This window comes from Mobula hypostoma, unplaced genomic scaffold (assembly GCF_963921235.1).
Source record: "Mobula hypostoma unplaced genomic scaffold, sMobHyp1.1 scaffold_169, whole genome shotgun sequence".
NCBI classification, from domain to species: Eukaryota; Metazoa; Chordata; class Chondrichthyes; order Myliobatiformes; family Myliobatidae; genus Mobula; species Mobula hypostoma.
This window is the reverse complement of record NW_026948235.1, coordinates 65231-82391: the sequence shown is the minus strand read 5'-3', so window position 1 is coordinate 82391 and position 17161 is coordinate 65231. Positions and strand designations below refer to the sequence as shown.

Here is a 17161-nt window from a genome sequence, read left to right as displayed (position 1 = left end):
ACCGCCATTCACTGTGATCATGGCTGATCACCCACAATCAGTATCCAGTTCCTGCCTTATCCCCATAACCTTTGATTCCGCTATCTTTAAGAGCTCTATCCATCTTTTTCTTGAAAGCATCCAGAGACTTGGCCTCCACAGCCTTCTGGGGCAGAGCATTCCACATATCCACCACTCTCTGGTGAAGAAGTTTTTCCTCAACTCTGTTCTAAATGACCTACCCCAATTCTTAAACTGTGGCCTATGGTTCTGGACTCACCCATCAGCGAGAACATGCTTCCTTCCTCCAGTGTGTCCAATCCCTTAATAATCTTATATGTTTCAATAAGATCCCGTCTCAGCCTTCTAAATTCCAGAGTATACAAACGCAGTCGCTCCAATCTTTCGACATATGACAGTCCCACCATCCCAGGAATTAACCTTGTGAACCTACGCTGCACTTCCTCAAGCAAGAATGTCCTTCCTCAAATTTGGAGACCAAAACTGCACACCAGAGCCCTGTACAGCTGCAGAAGGACCTCTTTGCTCTTATACTCAATTCCCCTTGTTATGAAGGCCAGCTTGCCATTAGCTTTCTTCACTGCCTGCTGTACTTGCATGCTTGCTTTCAGTGACTGATGTACAAGAACACCTAGATCTCGTTGTACTTCCCCTTTTCCTAACTTGACTCCATTTAGATAATAATCTGTCTTCCTGTTCTTACCACCAAAGTGGATAACCTCACATTTATCCACATTAAACTGCATCTGCCCACTCACCCAGCCTGTCCAAATCACCCTGCATTCTCATAACATCCTCCTCACATTTCACACTGCCACCCAGCTTTGTGTCATCAGCAAATTTGCTAATGTTACTTTTAATTCCCTCATCTAAATCATTAATATATATTGTAAACAGCTGCGGTCCCAGCACTGAACCCTGCGGTACCCCATTGGTCACCGCCTGCCATTCCGAAAGGGACCCATTAATCGCTACTCTTTGTTTTCTGTCAGCCAGCCAATTTTCAATCCATGTCAGTACTCTGCCCCCCAATACCATGTGCCCTAATTCTGCCCACTAATCTCCTATGTGGGACTTTATCAAAGGCTTTCTGAAAGTCCAGATACACTACATCCACTGGCTCTCTCTTGTCCATTTCCATAGTTACATCCTCAAAAAATCCAGAAGATTAGTCAAGCACGATTTCCCCTTCGTAAATCCATGCTGACTCGGACTGATCCTGTTACTGCTATCCAGATGTGTCATAATTTCATCTTTTATAATTGACTCCAGCATCTTTCCCACCAATGACGTCAGGCTACCCGGTCTATAATTCCCTGTTTTCTCTCTTCCTCCCTTCCTGAAGAGAGGGACAACATTAGCCACCCTCCAATCCACAGGAACTGATCCTGAATCTATAGAACATTGGAAAATGATTACCAATGCGCCCACAATTTCTAAAGGAGGATGAGATGTGACTTGATGGAGATGTACAAAAGGATAAGAGGCATAGATTGAGTGGACAGCCAGAGACCTTTTCCCGGGGCAGAAATGGCCAATGCAAGGGCATTATGTTAGACTGATTGGAAGCATAGGGGTAAGCTTTTTACACAGAGAGTGATGGGTGTGTGGAACCTGCTACCAGAGGCAGGTACATTAGGGACATTTATGAAACTCTTAGATAGGCACATGGATGATAGAAAAATGGATGGATATGTGGGAGGGAGGGGTTAGGTTTATCTTAGAGTAGGTAAAAAGGTCAATACACATCGTGGACAAAAGGGCCTGTACTGTGCTGTACTGTTCTATGTAGTTAGTTCATATTTACTGTAAACACAAGGGATTCTACAGTTGCTGGAAATCCCAAACAACACACACAAAACGCTGGGGGACTCACAAATCAGGCTGTGTTGATGGAGAGGAGTAAACAGTCAATGTTTGAGCTGAGAACCTTCATCGAGGTTTACTGTGCTGAGTTTCTTGTGACATGCAGTTGGGATATTAAACAAAGCTGTCAATGGAGCGAAGATGGTCCACGTTCTAATTAATGAGAAGAGATAACTGGACGGGGAATGTGTTGCAAAATGTGGGAACTTGTTAGAACATAGAACGTGAAATATTGAACACAGAATATTATAGTCTAGTCCAGGCCCTTCTGCCCACGATGTTGTGCCCATCATTTAACTGACTACAAGGTCAATCTAACCCTTTTCCTCTGACATAACCCTCCATTTTTCTATCATGCACATGCCTATCTAAGAGCTTCTTAAATGTCCCAAATGTACCTGCCTCTACCATCACCCGCATGTGCGTTCCACACACCCAACACTCTCTGTGTAAAACACTACCTCTGACGTCCCTCTATACCTTGAAGATTCAAATTTCAAATTTATCAAGTTTATTGTTCGAACTTATGTACCTTGACATCGTAAAGGATTCCACCCACCCGGCTCATGGACTGTTTGTCCCACTCTCATCAGGGAGGAGGCTATGTAGCATCCTCACCAGGATCACCAGACTCAAAAACAGTTACTTTCCCCCAGTTGGTCAACACTTCCACACCCTCAACTACCATGACTTTATCATTTCCTGTCAGAGTCACTTTATGGACAGACACTTAAGCAAACTTGTGCATTTGTATTTATTGTGTTCTTTTTATTATTGTGTTCTTTATCTTATTGTGGTTTCTTTCCTGTGCTGCACTGGAGTCAGAGTAACATTTGTTTTGTTCTCCTTTACACTTGCGTACAGGAAATTACATTAAACAATCTTCAATCTTGAATGTTGAAACAAATGCATTGTTTGCTTTAACAAGCAACACTGCCGAGGCTGCGCTGGGGGTGGGGGGGGGGGTAGGGTAGCGGAGGGGGCGCAGCCAGAAGTGTCACCGCAGTTAATTAAGCTGATTCCTCCAGTCACCCTGACATTGTGTCCCCTCACATTGTCTTTGCTCAGTTTAGCAAAGGAGTGAGATTGTTTCTTTGTGGGAATTGCTGCAATATCAGCTCGATTTCTTTGTTAATTTCTCAATGTCCTGCTGCGATTTCACCTCATGCTCTCTGGGTTGTTTATCCAGGGGGTCTGACTGCGTTCTTGCCGCACCTTGGACACACATCCATTGACTGAATGTACATCTTATTCCTTCCTTGCAGAGTATGTTGAAGTTCCAGGCACAGAGCCAAGATGTGCAGAAGGAGTTAGACAGTAAACAGGATGAGGTGCAGCAACTACTTCAGATGCAGACACAGGTAAACCAGATGTGTATCCCAGATGTGACAGAGGTAAACCAGATGTGTATCCCAGATGTGACAATGGAGTCTGTGATCACACCCTGATTCCCCATCTCCAGCTGAGGCTCATGGTGAATCAATGAACTGGGAACTGCTGCAAGACCTGTGACCAAATGCAAAAGGGTGATCTTGGACCAGATAACCTTCGCAAAGTTCTAATAACGATTGAATCAGAATTAGAGTCAGGATCCGAATCAGGTTCAGAATTACAGTCAGATTCAGAATCAGACTTTGAATCAGGATCAAGATCAGAATCAGAAGCAGTGATAGAGGACTCTATAGTTAGGGGGTCAGACAGGCGTTTCTGTGGATGCAGGAGAGAAGTGCAGATGGTAGTTTGCCTCCCAGGTGCCAGGGTACACGATGTTTCAGATGGCATCCATGATATCCTGAAGTGGGAAGGAGAACAGCCAGAGGTCGTCGTACATATTGGTACCAATGACATAGGTAGGAAAAGGGAGAAGGTACTGAAAACAGACTACAGGGAGTTAGGAAGGAAGCTGAGAAGCAGGACCTCAAAGGTAGTAATCTCGGGATTACTGCTTGTGCCACGTGATGGTGAGTATAGGAATAGAATGAGGTGGAGGATAAATGCGTGGCTGAGGGATTGGAGCAGGGGACAGGGATTCAGATTTCTGGATAATTGGGACCTCTTCTGGGGCAGGTGTGACATGTACAAAAAGGACGGGCTGCATTTGAATCCCAGGGGGTCCAATATCCTAGCAGGGAGGTTTGCTATGGCTGTTGGGGAGAGTTTAAACTAGAATTGCTGGGGGGGTGGAACCAAACTAAAGAGTCGGAGGAGGGGATGGTGAGCTCACAAATAGAGAATGCTTGTTGGCAGTGTGAGAGGGAGGATAGGCAGGTGATAGAGAAGGGATGCGCTCAAACCGATGGTTTGAGATGTATCTATTTTAATGGAAGAAGCATCATGAATGAAATGGATGAGCTTAGAGCGTGGATGAGCACTTGGAGCTGTGATGTTTGGCCATTACAGAGACTTGGATGGCTCAGGGGCAGGAATCGTTAGAGTGTCAGGCTTTAAATGTTTCAGAAAGGACTGGGAGGGAAGCAAAAGAGGTGGGGGTGTGACACTGCTGATCAGAGATAATGTCACGGCTGCAGAAAAGGAGGAAGTCGTGAGGGGATTGTCTACGCAGTCTCTGTGGGTGGAAGTTAGAAACAGGAAGGGGTCAATAACTCTACTGGAATGTTTTTTATAGACAACCCAATAGTAACAGGGACATCGAGGAGCAGATAGGGAGACAGATTCTGGAAAGGTGTAATAATAACAGGGTTGATATGGAGGGAGATTTTAATTTCCCCAATATTGATTGGCATCTCCCTAGAGCAAGGGGTTTAGATGGGGTGGGGTTTGTTAGGGTATTCAGGAAGTTTTCTTGACACAATATGTAGATAAACTTACAAGAGGAGAGGCTGTACTTGATCTGGTATTGGGAAATGAACCTGGTCAGGTGTCAGGTCTCTCAGTGGGAGAACATTTTGGAGATAGTGATCACAATTCTATCTCCTTTACCATAGCATTGGAGAGGGATAAGAACAGACAAGTTAGGGAAACGTTTAATTGGATTAAGGGGAACTATGTTGCTATCAGGCAGGAACTTGGAAGCATAAATTGGGAACAGATGTTCTCAGGGAAAGGTATGGAAGAAATGTGGCAAATGTTCAGGGGATATTTGTGTGGGGTTCTGCATAGGTTCCAAAGAGACAGAGAAAGGATGGTAGGGTACAGGAACCGTGGTGTACAAAGGCTGTTGTAAATCTAGTCAAGAAGTAAAGAAGAGCTTACAAGAGGTTCAAAAAACTAGGTAATGATAGAGATCTCGAAGATTAAAAGGCTAGCAGGAAGAAATTTAAGAATGAAATTTGAAGAACCAGAAGGGGCCATGAGAAAGCCTTGATGATCAGGATTAAGGAAAACTCCAAGGCATTCTACAAGTATGTGAAGAGCAAGAGGATAAGATGTAAGAGAATAGGACCAATCAAATGTGACAGTGGAAATGTGTGCATGGAACTGAAAGAGATAGCGAAGGTACTTAATGAATACTTTGCTTCAGTATTCACGATGGAAAAGGATCTTGGCAATTGTAGGGATGTCTTGCAGTGGACTGAGATGCTTGAGCATATAGATATTAAGAAAGAGGATGTGCTGCTGCTTTTGGAAAGTATCAAGTTGGATAAGTCACCAGGACCGGACAAGATGTACCCCAGGCTACTGTGAGAGGCAAGGGAGGAGATTGCTGAGCCTCTGGCAATGATCTTTGCATCATCAATGGGTACAGGAGAGGTGCCGGAAGTTTGGAAGGGTTGCAGATGTTGTTCCTTGATTCAAGAAAGGGAGTAGAGTTAGCACAGGAAATTAACGACCAGTGAGTCTTACTTCACTGGTTGGAAAGTTTGGTAAGTTGTTGGAGAAGATCCTGAGAGGCAGGATTTATGAACTATTGGAGAGGCAAAATATGATTAGAAGTAGTCAGAATGGCTTTATCAAAGGCAAATCGTGCCTTACGAGCCTGATTGAATTTTTCGAGGATGTGACTAAACACATTGATGAAAGTAGAGCAGTAGACGTAGTGTATATGGATTTTAGCAAGGCATTTGATAAACTACCCCATGCGAGGCTTATTGAGAAAGTAAGGAGGCATGGGATCCAAGGGGACCTTGCTTTGTGGATCCAGAACTGGCTTGCCCACAGAAAGCAAAGAGTGGTTGTAGAGGGGTCAAATTCTGCATGGAGATTGGTGACCAATGATGGGCCTCAGGGATCTGTTCTGGGACCCTTACCCTTTGTGATTTTTATAAATGACCTGGATGAGGAAGTGGAGGGATGGGTTAGTAAATTTGCTGATGACACAAAGGTTGGGGTGTTGTGGATAGTGTAGAGGGCTGTCAGAGGTTTCAGCGGGACATTGATAGGATGCAAAACTGGGCTGAGAAGTGGCAGATGGAGTTCAACCCAGATAAGTGTGAGGTGGTTCATTTTGGTAGGTCAAATATGATAGCAGAATATAGTATTAATGGTAAGACTCTTGGCAGTGTGGAGGATCAGAGGGATCTTGGGGTCCAAATCCGTAGGACACTCAAAGCTGCTGCGCAAGTTGACTCTGTGCTTAAGAGGGCATACGGTGTATTGGCCTTCATCAATCTTGGGATTGAATTTAAGAACCGAGAGGTAATGTTACAGCTATATAGGACCATGGTCAGACCCTACTTGGAATACTGTGCTCAGTGACTACAGGAAAGATGTGGAAACCATAGAAAGGGTGCAGAGGAGATTTACAAGGATGTTGCCTGGATTGGGGAGAATGCCTTATGAAAGCAGGTTGAGTGAATGTGGCCTTTTCTCCTTGGAGCGATGGAGGATGAGAGGTGACCTGATAGAGATGTGTAAGATGATGAGAGGCATCGATCATGTGGATAGTCAGAGGCTTTTTCCCAGGGCTGAGGAGGGCACAGTTTTAAGGTGCTTGGAAATAGGTACAGAGATGTCAGGGGTAAGTTTTTACGCAGAGAGTGGTGAGTGCGTGGATCAGTATCAGAATCAGAATCAGGATCAGGATCAGCATCAGGATCAGGATCAGAATCAAAATCAGGATCAGGATTAGGATTAGGATTAAGATCAGGATCAGGATCGGGATCAGGATCAGGATCAGGATATGGATCAGGGTCAGGATCAGGATCTCGATCTGGATCTGGGTCTGGATCAGGATCAGGATCGGAATCAGGAATCATTATCACAGACATATGCCAAGGAATTTATTGTTTTGTGGCAACTGTACGGTGCAATAGGTAAAGAAAACTTCTACAGATTCAAAAATAATTAATAAATAGTGCAAAAGAGGAATAGTGAGGTAGTGTTCATGGATTCATTGCCCATTCAGAAATCTGATGGTGGAGGGGAAGAAGCTGCTCCTGAAAGGTTGAGTGTGTATCAATGGTACAATGAGAAGAGAGCATTTCCTGCGTGACAGTGGTCCTGAATGATGGATGTTGCCTTTTTGAGGCATCGTTTTTGAAGATGTCCTTGATGTTGGGGAGGCTAGAGCCCACAATGGAGATGGCTGAGTTTACAGGTTTTTTTCTGATCCTGTACGATGGAGCCTCCAGGCAGTGATGCACCCAGTCAGAAAGTTCTCTCTGGTACATTTATGGAAGTTTGCAAAAGTCTTTGATGACATGAAACTAACACCAAACTGTAGATGCTGGATATCCAAAATGGAATACTGCATAATGACCCAGCAGATCAGGCATCAGGCAGCACCTGTGGGGATGTGGGGCAAGAATAATGTTTCATCAGGACCTGGGTCTGGGTCCAAAACATCAACTGTTCATTCCCCTCCACAGATGTTGCCTGACTGGCTGACTTCCTCCAGCATTTTGTGTGCGATGCTCTTTCTGCCTGACATAGTGGGTATTTCTAGTCTTTGCGCCCTCTGTTTCTCGGGTCGCACGACGTTGATTGGCCACCTCACCCATGTTCCATGTGTGAGCACGCACACACCAGGCTGCAAGCACGTGCGGGCTGCAAATATGTGGCCACAAGGGTGAGAGCATTTCACTTGTGGACCTGAGTTATATGGGATGGTTGAATAGGTCAGGACTTCATTCTCCAGAGTGTAGGAGAATGAGGAGAGATTAGATAGAGGTATAAAAAATTAGGAGGGGTTTAGGTAGGGCTTTTTCCACTGAGGTTGGGTGAGACTAGAACTAGAGGTCATAGGTTAAGGGTGAAAGGTGAAATGTTTAAGGGGAACCTGAGGGGGAAACTTCTTCACTCAGAGGGTCGTGGCAGTGTGGAATGAGCTGCCTGCACAAGTGGTGGATAAAGGTTTGATTTCAACATTTAAGAGAAGTTTGGAGTGATACATGGATGGGAGGGGTATGAGGGCTATGGTCTGGGTGCAGGTCGAAGGGACTAGGCAGAATGACAGTTCAGCACAGACTAGATGGGCCGAAAGGCCTGTTTCTGTGCTGCAGTGATGTATGACTCTGACTGTACGTGGATGGGAGGGATATACAGGTTTAAGGTGCAGTTGCAGGTTGATAGGCTGAGACAGAGCAACAGTTCACCATGGACTAGATGGGCTGAAGGGCCTGTTTCTGTGATGTATGGTTCTTTGACTCTATGACCCCTTGGCCTATGCCAGCTCTTGGACATATTCCCTCAGCCCTGTTCAAACGGACATCACTATCATCTGTTCTTCTCTTGCCCATTGACTTGCCATCTACCCACTTCCATTTCTCCCAACTCTCACCTCATTTACATGGGCCAGGTAACCTACCTATCCACACCTCTGTGAGAGGACATGCGATTAATGTGCAATAGGGTAACTGGAAAGGGAATGTGCAGATAGGCACCGTATTTTGTGTGTCTGGAAGTAGAAAAGGCCATTCGCCCCATCGAATCTGCTCTGTCATTCCATTATAGCTGATATCAACCTCTGCCTTAAACATACCCAATCAACTGGCCTTTACAGCTGTCTGTGGCAATGAATTCCACAGATTCATCACCCTCTAGCCAAAGACATTCCTTCTCATCTCTGTTTCAAATGGACGTCCCTTTATTCTGAGGCTGTGTCATCTGATCCCTAGATTCCCCCATTACAAGAAACATCCTCTCCACATCCACTCTATCTAGGTCTTTCAATATTCAATAGGCTTCAGTAAGATCCACCCCCACCCTCATTGTTCTAAACTCCAGCGAGCACAGCCCAGAGCTATCAAATGCTCATCTTAAGTTAACCCTTTCATTCCCGGGATCATTCTATTGAATCTCCTCTGCACCTTCTCCAATGCCAAGACATCCTGTCTGAGATAAGGGGCCCAAAACTCCGTGTGTGTGTGTGTGTGTGTGTGTGTGCGCGCCTCTGCCTGTCTACCTCTGTTTGAAGGTGATTGGACAAGTCTGAAGCATGAAGTGGTAATCAATGATTATTCTGGCGTGAATATGGCCCTGATCTGGTGCGATGTTGGAACAATGGATCAAAGCACAGAGCTTCAAGTTCTGCCTCCAGGCTACATGGTGGTACAGAGTACACAGGGGTTGAGAATATTGTACAAAGATAGGGACAATGCAGGCTTATTAACAAATAATCAAACACTATGAACAAAAGCATAACATTGAAGATAGGACGTTGGCTCAGCGCTAAGACAAATAAAATAAAAGAGACTTATCCAAGTAGGAAGGACATCTCCAGGTTGCAATCATAAGCGTACCTGTTTCCCCTCCAGCTCCAGGCGGAGATCGAGTCCCTGCGCGGTCAACAGGAGGAGACCAGCGCTGAGAACCAGCAGCTCAAAGTGACCAATCAGGAGATGGAGACGCGGCTGGAGGGGATCCAACAGGAGCTGCAGGAGGCTCAGGATCGGCTGGTCACCCTCCAGGAGGAAGCAGCTCACCAGGAGGAGAAGGAAGGGTGAGGGATCTCTAAGGAACTACACAGGACATTGGGACAGCTGGGACTGTGCTTGAAGCTGCCACAGACTGGACTTGTGTGACCTCCTACGTTGTAAGAAAATAGGAGAGAAATCTGAAAGATATTGTTCAACACTGCACTGTGCATTTACCCTTCGATCTGTGCACATGTTGTAGATGCACGCATGCCACACAATGTACACATACCATACACCATGCCCTGTGTACAATGTGTAAACCTAACATACTAATGTATCCCATACAGCATAGGAGCAGAATTAGGCCATTCAGTCTGATTTATTGCCCCTCCCAACCCCATTCTCTTGCCCTCTCCCTGTAAATGTTAACGTCCTGATTAATCAAGAACTCCATTTTAAATACAGTATACCCAATGCCTTGGCCACCATTGCTGAATGTGGCAATAAATTCCATAGATTCCCCACCCTCTGCCTGAAGAAATCCCTTGTCATCTCTGTTCCAAAGGGACACTTTTGTATTCTGAGGCTGTGTCTCCGGTCCTAGGCTCTCCTACTATTTATCTTTATTTGTCACATGTACATTAAAACAAATCAGATCAGCGAGGACTGTGCTGGAGGAGAGCCCATGATTGTCACCATGCTTCCAGCACCCTCAACTCACTAACCCTAACCAGTATATCTTTGGACTGTGGGAGGAAACCAGAGCACCCGGAGGAAACCCACTTGGTCACAGGGAGAATGTAGAAACTCCTTACGGACAGTGGCGGGAATTGAACCCTGATCAGTAATCGCTGGTGCTGTAATAACATTATGCTAACGGCTATGCCACTGTACCGCCTGCCATAGACAGTACACAGTGTACAGGGACGGTGTGTACAGATAGATCCAGATGCAGAAAGACATCGCGCTCCTGTAGAACAGGGACTTGAAACGGACGCACAGAGGAGTGGGGAAAACTTGTAAAATTTCCTTCTGACATTATCACTGATACTCTCTATCTGTTGCAGAGAGTGGAACCAATCTCCTAGCGGAGAGGAAGTACGCTTGGGAGAAGCTGTTCAGCAGGTAATAAGGGAATACAGAATACTCTCAGTCTGGATGATTGATGAGACTAATGGCAGAGGAGCTGGGGACCCTCAGGTTGTTGTGCGGACCTGGCCCTCATCGTGCAGAGGTGCATGCTGCAGCTACCCGGGGAGGAGGCACCGGAGGTGGGATGGGAGAGAACAGGGATGCGGCAGGTTCACTGGAATCTGTGCAGGCCAGCACTCCCATCGCTGCTTCTCTCCAGGGTTCACTCCCTGGAAGACAAACTGGATTACCTTAGTCTGCAGCTGGCCCAGGGGGAGATGAGGAACTGCTGTGTCCTTGTCCTTGCAGAAACATGGCTCCAGTACAAAATCCCATAAACCATCAATCTTTAGGCCATGCCACTCAGGGATTTATGCTGATAGTATTCTGTGACTGTATGTGCTGGATTGTAACTATATGTGCTGTGTGTGGCTGTTTGTGCTTTGTTTTACATCTTGGCCCGAGATGAACAATGTTTCATTTCCCTGTACACGTGTGTACGCTTAAATGACAATTAAACTTCAACTTGAACTTAGTAGGTCTGGTCTGGGAAAGAGGCACAACATTCACATTCACTGCCCGTCCAAGGTGAACTCCAGAGCTAAACCACACTGTGAGAGCACAAGAGGGTCTTTATTCACGGTGTGAAACAGCACGGTGGAGAGATTGATTGTTAGAGGCTCATCTGGATGTATCCAAAGGTGGGGCAGGTGTATAAATTCCAAATTTATCTTCACATATGCATTATATTGAGGGGAGATTTGATAGATGTACATAAAATTCTGAGGGGCATTGATAAGGTAAATAGAAGCAGGCTTTTTTTCCACTGAGGTTGTGTGAGACTAGAGCTAGAGGTCATGGGTTAAGGGTCAAAGGTGAAAGGGTGAAAGGTCACATAGTCATGATTGTGGAGAGAGCCGGAATCGAGACCACAGTCAGTGGTGAATCTGTTAGAGCTGTCACTTCACACAGCTCCAGAGACCTGGGTTCAAACCTGAACTCCAGTCAAAGTCAAAGTCAATGTAGATTTATTATCAGAGTAGCTATATGTCACTAAATACTACCCTGAGATTCATTTTCTTGTATATTATTCAGAGACACAGCATGGTAACAGGGCGTTCTGGGACAATGAGCCCAATTATACCCACAAGACAAATTAACCTACTAACCTGTACATCTTTGGAATGCGGGAACAAACCGGAGCACTTGGAAACCCACACTGACACAGGGAGAACGTACGGAGAGTGACGGGATTTGTACTGTGTCACTCTCACTGTCACAGCACACGGACACAGGCAGAATGTACGGACCCCTTACAGAGAGTGACGGGAGTTGTACTGGGTCACTGTCACTGTAATACCACATGGACACAGGGAGAACGTACAAACTCCTTACGGAGAGTGACAGGAATTGTACCGGGTCACTTTCACTGTAATACCACACGGACACAGGGAGAATGTACAAACTCCTTACGGAGAGTGACGGGAATTGTACCCCTGTCACTGTCACTGTAATACCACACGGACACAGGGAGAACGTACAAACCCCTTACGGAGAGTGACAGGAATTTGTACCGGGTCACTTTCACTGTCACACCACACGGACACAGGGAGAACGTACAAACCCCTTACGGAGAGTGACAGGAATTTGTACCGGGTCACTTTCACTGTCACACCACACGGACACAGGGAGAATGTACGGACCCCTTACAGAGAGTGACGGGAATTGTACCGGGTCACTCTCACTGTAATACCACACGGACACAGGGAGAACGTAAGGACCCCTTACAGACACTGGCCTGTATTGAATTTATGCTGACTACTACACTACTGTGCCACTCCTAACCTTGCAGGCTTCTACAGGAAAATAAGGACATAAAAGTGAACTTATGAAAATCTGCACATAGATAGCGATGGAAAAACAACCAATGTGGAAATGAAGACAAATCGTGCGAATAATTTAAAAAATGACAGTGTTGCAGGTGGTTGAAAGTGAGTTTGTAGGAAGTGGAGTGGAAACAACTCCGGTGCTGTTCTATGTGGAGTTTGTACGTTCTTCCCATGACAACATGTGTCTCCTCCAGGCGCTAGACTTCCTCTCACATCCCGATTCTGTGCAGGTTGGTAAGTTAATGGCCGCTGTAAACTCCCCAGCGTGTAGGGGAGTGGGAGTATGGGGATCTGTGCAGGAATAGCGTATTGAACAACAGAGAATGGGAACACTATTGCACAGTACTGGCCCTTTGGCCCACAATGTGCTGACATTTTAACCTACTCAACAATTAATCTAGCCTTACCATCTCACTAGGTCATCCATTTTTCTACCATCCATGTGCATACCTATGAATCACTTAAATGTCCCTAATGTATCTGCCTCTACCACCAACCCTGGCAGAGTGCTCTACACACACACACACACCACTCCCTGGGTGAAAAACTTACTTCAGACATCCCCCTATACTTTCCTCCAATCACCTTAAAATTATGGCCTCTCCTATTAGCCATTTCCACCCCGGGAAAATGGCTGGCTGTCCACTCAGTCTGTGTTTCCTATGATCTTCTTCACCTTTATCAAGTTACCTCTCATCCTCCATCACTCCAAAGAGGAAAGCCCGAACTTATTCAACTTGTCCTGGTAAGTCATGTTCTCCAGTTCGGGAAGGAATCCTGATAAATCTCCTCTGCACTCTCTCTAAAGCTTCCTCATCCTTCCTATAATGAGGTGATCAGAACGGAACAATATTCCAAGTGTGACCTAACCAGGGTTTTACAGAGCTACAACATTACCTCATGGCTCTTGAACTCAGTCCCCCAACTAACGAAGGCCAACAGACCACACACCTTCTTAAACACCTGATCAGCTTGCACAGCATCTTTAAGGGATGGAGCCCAAGATCCCCCGGCATCACAAAACAAGCTCCTGACACCCGTCCCATCCCTGGAGACCGCGTTGTTTCCCTGTGCTAACTCCATTATCCCATTTCCCATATTGGACCAGTGACAGGGAGATGGGAAGCAGGGTGACAGGCCTGAGGATGGGGAAGTTGGTATACAGGTAGAGGCAGTGTGTAGTGAGACTGTCAGGAAGGACAAGCAGATGATGGGGCAAAACTGCAGTCAGTGGGATGGGCTGCAATTTTAAAGGGGGACAAAACTGAAAACGTCATGTATGCAGGACTGAATGTGTGACATTTAAATGCATGCAGTATTTTGAAATAAGGCAGATGACCTTGTAGTGCAGTTAGAGATTGGCAGGTATGACATTGTGGGCACCACTGAGTCGTGGCTGAAAGAAGATTATACTTGGGAGCTTAACATCCAAGGATACACATTGTATTGAAAGGGCAGGAAGCCAGAGAGGATAGGATGGCTCTATTGGAAAAAAATGAAATCAAATCTTAGAAAGAGGTGACACAGGATCAGAAGATGCAGAATCCTTGTTGGTAGAGTTAAGGTAAGGGTGGAAAACGTGGCACTCATTACATACAGCCCTCCGAGCAGTGGCTAAGATGTAGGCTACTAATTACAATAGGATTTAGAAAATGCATGTCAAAAGGACAATGTTACGATAGTCAGGGGGGATTTCAGTATGCAAGTAGAACATAGAACATAGAACATAGAATAGTACAGCACAGTACAGGCCCTTCGGCCCACAATGTTGTGCCAACCCTCAAACCCTGCCTCCCATATAACGCCTCACCTTAAATTCCTCCACATACCTGTCTAGTAGTCTCTTAAACTTCACTAGTGTATCTGCCTCCACCACTGACTCAGGCAGTGCATTCCACACACCAACCACTCTCTGAGTAAAAAACCTTCCTCTAATATCCCCCTTGAACTTCCCACCCCTTACCTTAAAGCCATGTTCTCTTATACTGAGCAGTGGTGCCCTGGGGAAGAGGCGCTGGCTATCCACTCTATCTATTCCTCTTATTATCTTGTACACCTCTATCATGTCTCCTCTCATCCTCCTTCTCTCCAAGGAGTAAAGCCCTAGCTCCCTTAACCTCTGATCATAATGCATACTTTCTAAACCAGGCAGCATCCTGTTAAATCTCCTCTGGACCCTTTCCAATGCTTCCACATCCTTCCTATAGTGAGGTGACCAGAACTGGACACAGTACTCCAAGTGTGGCCTAACCAGTGTTTTATAGAGCTGCATCATTACATCGCGACTCTTAAACTCTATCCCTCGACTTATGAAAGCTAACACCCCATAAGCTTTCTTAACTACGCTATCCACCTGTGAGGAAACTTTCAGGGATCTGTGGACATGTACCCTGAGATCCCTCTGCTCCTCCACACTACCAAGTATCCTGCCATTTACTTTGTACTCTGCCTTGGAGTTTGTCCTTCCTAAGTGTACCACCTCACACTTCTCTGGGTTGAACTCTATCTGCCACTTCTCAGCCCACTTCTGCTTCCTATCAATGTCTCTCTGCAATCTTTGACAGTCCTCTACACTATCTACAACACCACCAACCTTTGTGTCATCTGCAAACTTGCCAACCCATCCTTCTACCCCCACATTCAGGTCATTAATAAAAATCACGAAAAGTAGAGGTCCCAGAACAGATCCTTGTGGGACACCACTAGTCACAATCCTCCAATCTGAATGTACTCCCTCCACCACCACCCTCTGCCTTCTGCAGGCAAGCCAATTCTGAATCCACCTGGCCAAACTTCCCTGGATCCCATGCCTTCTAACTTTCTGAATAAGCCTACCGTGTGGAAACTTGTCAAATGCCTTACTAAAATCCATATAGATCACATCCACTGCACTACCCTCATCTATATGCCTGGTCACCTCCTCAAAGAACTCTCTCAGGCTTGTTAGACACGATCTGCCCTTCACAAAGCCATGCTGACTGTCCCTGATCAGACCATGATTCTCTAAATGCCTATAGACCCTATCTCTAAGAATCCTTTCCAACAGCTTTCCCACCACAGACGTAAGGCTCACTGGTCTATAATTACCCGGACCATCCCTACTACCTTTTTTGAAAAAGGGGACAACATTCACCTCCCTCCAATCCTCCGGTACCATTCCCGTGGACAACGAGGACATAAAGATCCTAGCCAGAGGCTCAGCAATCTCTTCTCTCACCTCGTGGAGCAGCCTGGGGAATATTCCGTCAAGCTCTGGGGACTTATCTGTCCTAATGTATTTTAACAACTCCAACACCTCCTCTCCCTTAATATCAACATGCTCCAGAACATCAACCTCACTCATATTGTCCTCACCATCATCAAGTTCCCTCTCATTGGTGAATACCGAAGAGAAGTATTCATTGAGGACCTCGCTCACTTCCACAGCCTCCAGGCACATCTTCCCACCTTTATCTCTAATCGGTCCTACCTTCACTCCTGTCATCCTTTTTTTCTTCACATAATTGAAGAATGCCTTGGGGTTTTCCTTTACCCTACTCGCCAAGGCCTTCTCATGCCCCCTTCTTGCTCTTCTCAACCCCTTCTTAAGCTCTTTTCTTGCTTCCCTATATTCCTCAATAGACCCATCTGATCCTTGCTTCCTAAACCTCATGTATGCTGCCTTCTTCCACCTGACTAGATTTTCCACCTCACTTGTCACCCATGGTTCCTTCACCCTACCATTCTTTACCTTCCTCACCAGGACAAATTTATCCCTAACATCCCGCAAGAGATCTCTAATCATCGACCACATGTCCATAGTACATTTCCCTGCAAAAACATCATCCCAATTCACACCTGCAAGTTCTAGCCTTATAGCCTCATAATTTGCCTTTCCCCAATTAAAAATTTTCCTGTCCTCTCTGATTCTATCCTTTTCCATGATAATGCTAAAGGCCAGGGAGCGGTGGTCACTGTCCCCCAGATGCTCACCCACTGAGAGATCTGTGACCTGACCTGGTTCATTACCTAGTACTAGATCTAGTATGGCATTTCCCCTGGTCGGCCTGTCCACATACTGTGACAGGAATCTATCCTGGACACACTTAACAAACTCTGCCCCATCTAAACCCTTGGAACTAATCAGGTGCCAATCAATAATAGGGAAGTTAAAGTCACCCATGATAACAGCCTTGTTAATTTTGCACCTTTCCAAAATCTGCCTCCCAATGTGCTCCTCTGTATCTCTGTTGCTACCAGGGGGCCTATAGAATACCCCTAGTAGAGTAACCGCTCTTTTCCTCTTCCTGACTTCCACCCATACTGACTCAAAGGAGGATCCTGCTACATTACCCACCCTTTCTGTAGCTGTAATAATATCCCTGACCAGTAATGCCACCCCTCTTCCCCTTTTTCCACCCTCTCTATCCCTTTTAAAACACTGAAATCCAGGAATATTGAGAATCCATTCCTGCCCTGGTGCCAGCCAAGTCTCTGTAATGGCCACTACATCATAATTCCATGTATGTATCCAAGCTC

At 45.8% G+C, this 17161-nt stretch overlaps 1 protein-coding gene across 1 annotated transcript in view; it reads left to right on the top strand.

Annotated features, from left to right (window-relative positions):
- LOC134342105 (EF-hand calcium-binding domain-containing protein 4B-like) overlaps positions 1-17161 on the top strand; it is a gene marked incomplete at its 3' end in the record, with an annotated part of 74931 nt that overhangs the window by 30197 nt on the left and 27573 nt on the right. The window contains exons 8-10 of the mRNA XM_063040040.1: positions 3132-3227; positions 9522-9706; positions 10691-10748. Coding sequence (XP_062896110.1) covers positions 3132-3227; positions 9522-9706; positions 10691-10748 — 339 coding nt within the window. The remainder of the gene's footprint in view (positions 1-3131; positions 3228-9521; positions 9707-10690; positions 10749-17161) is intronic.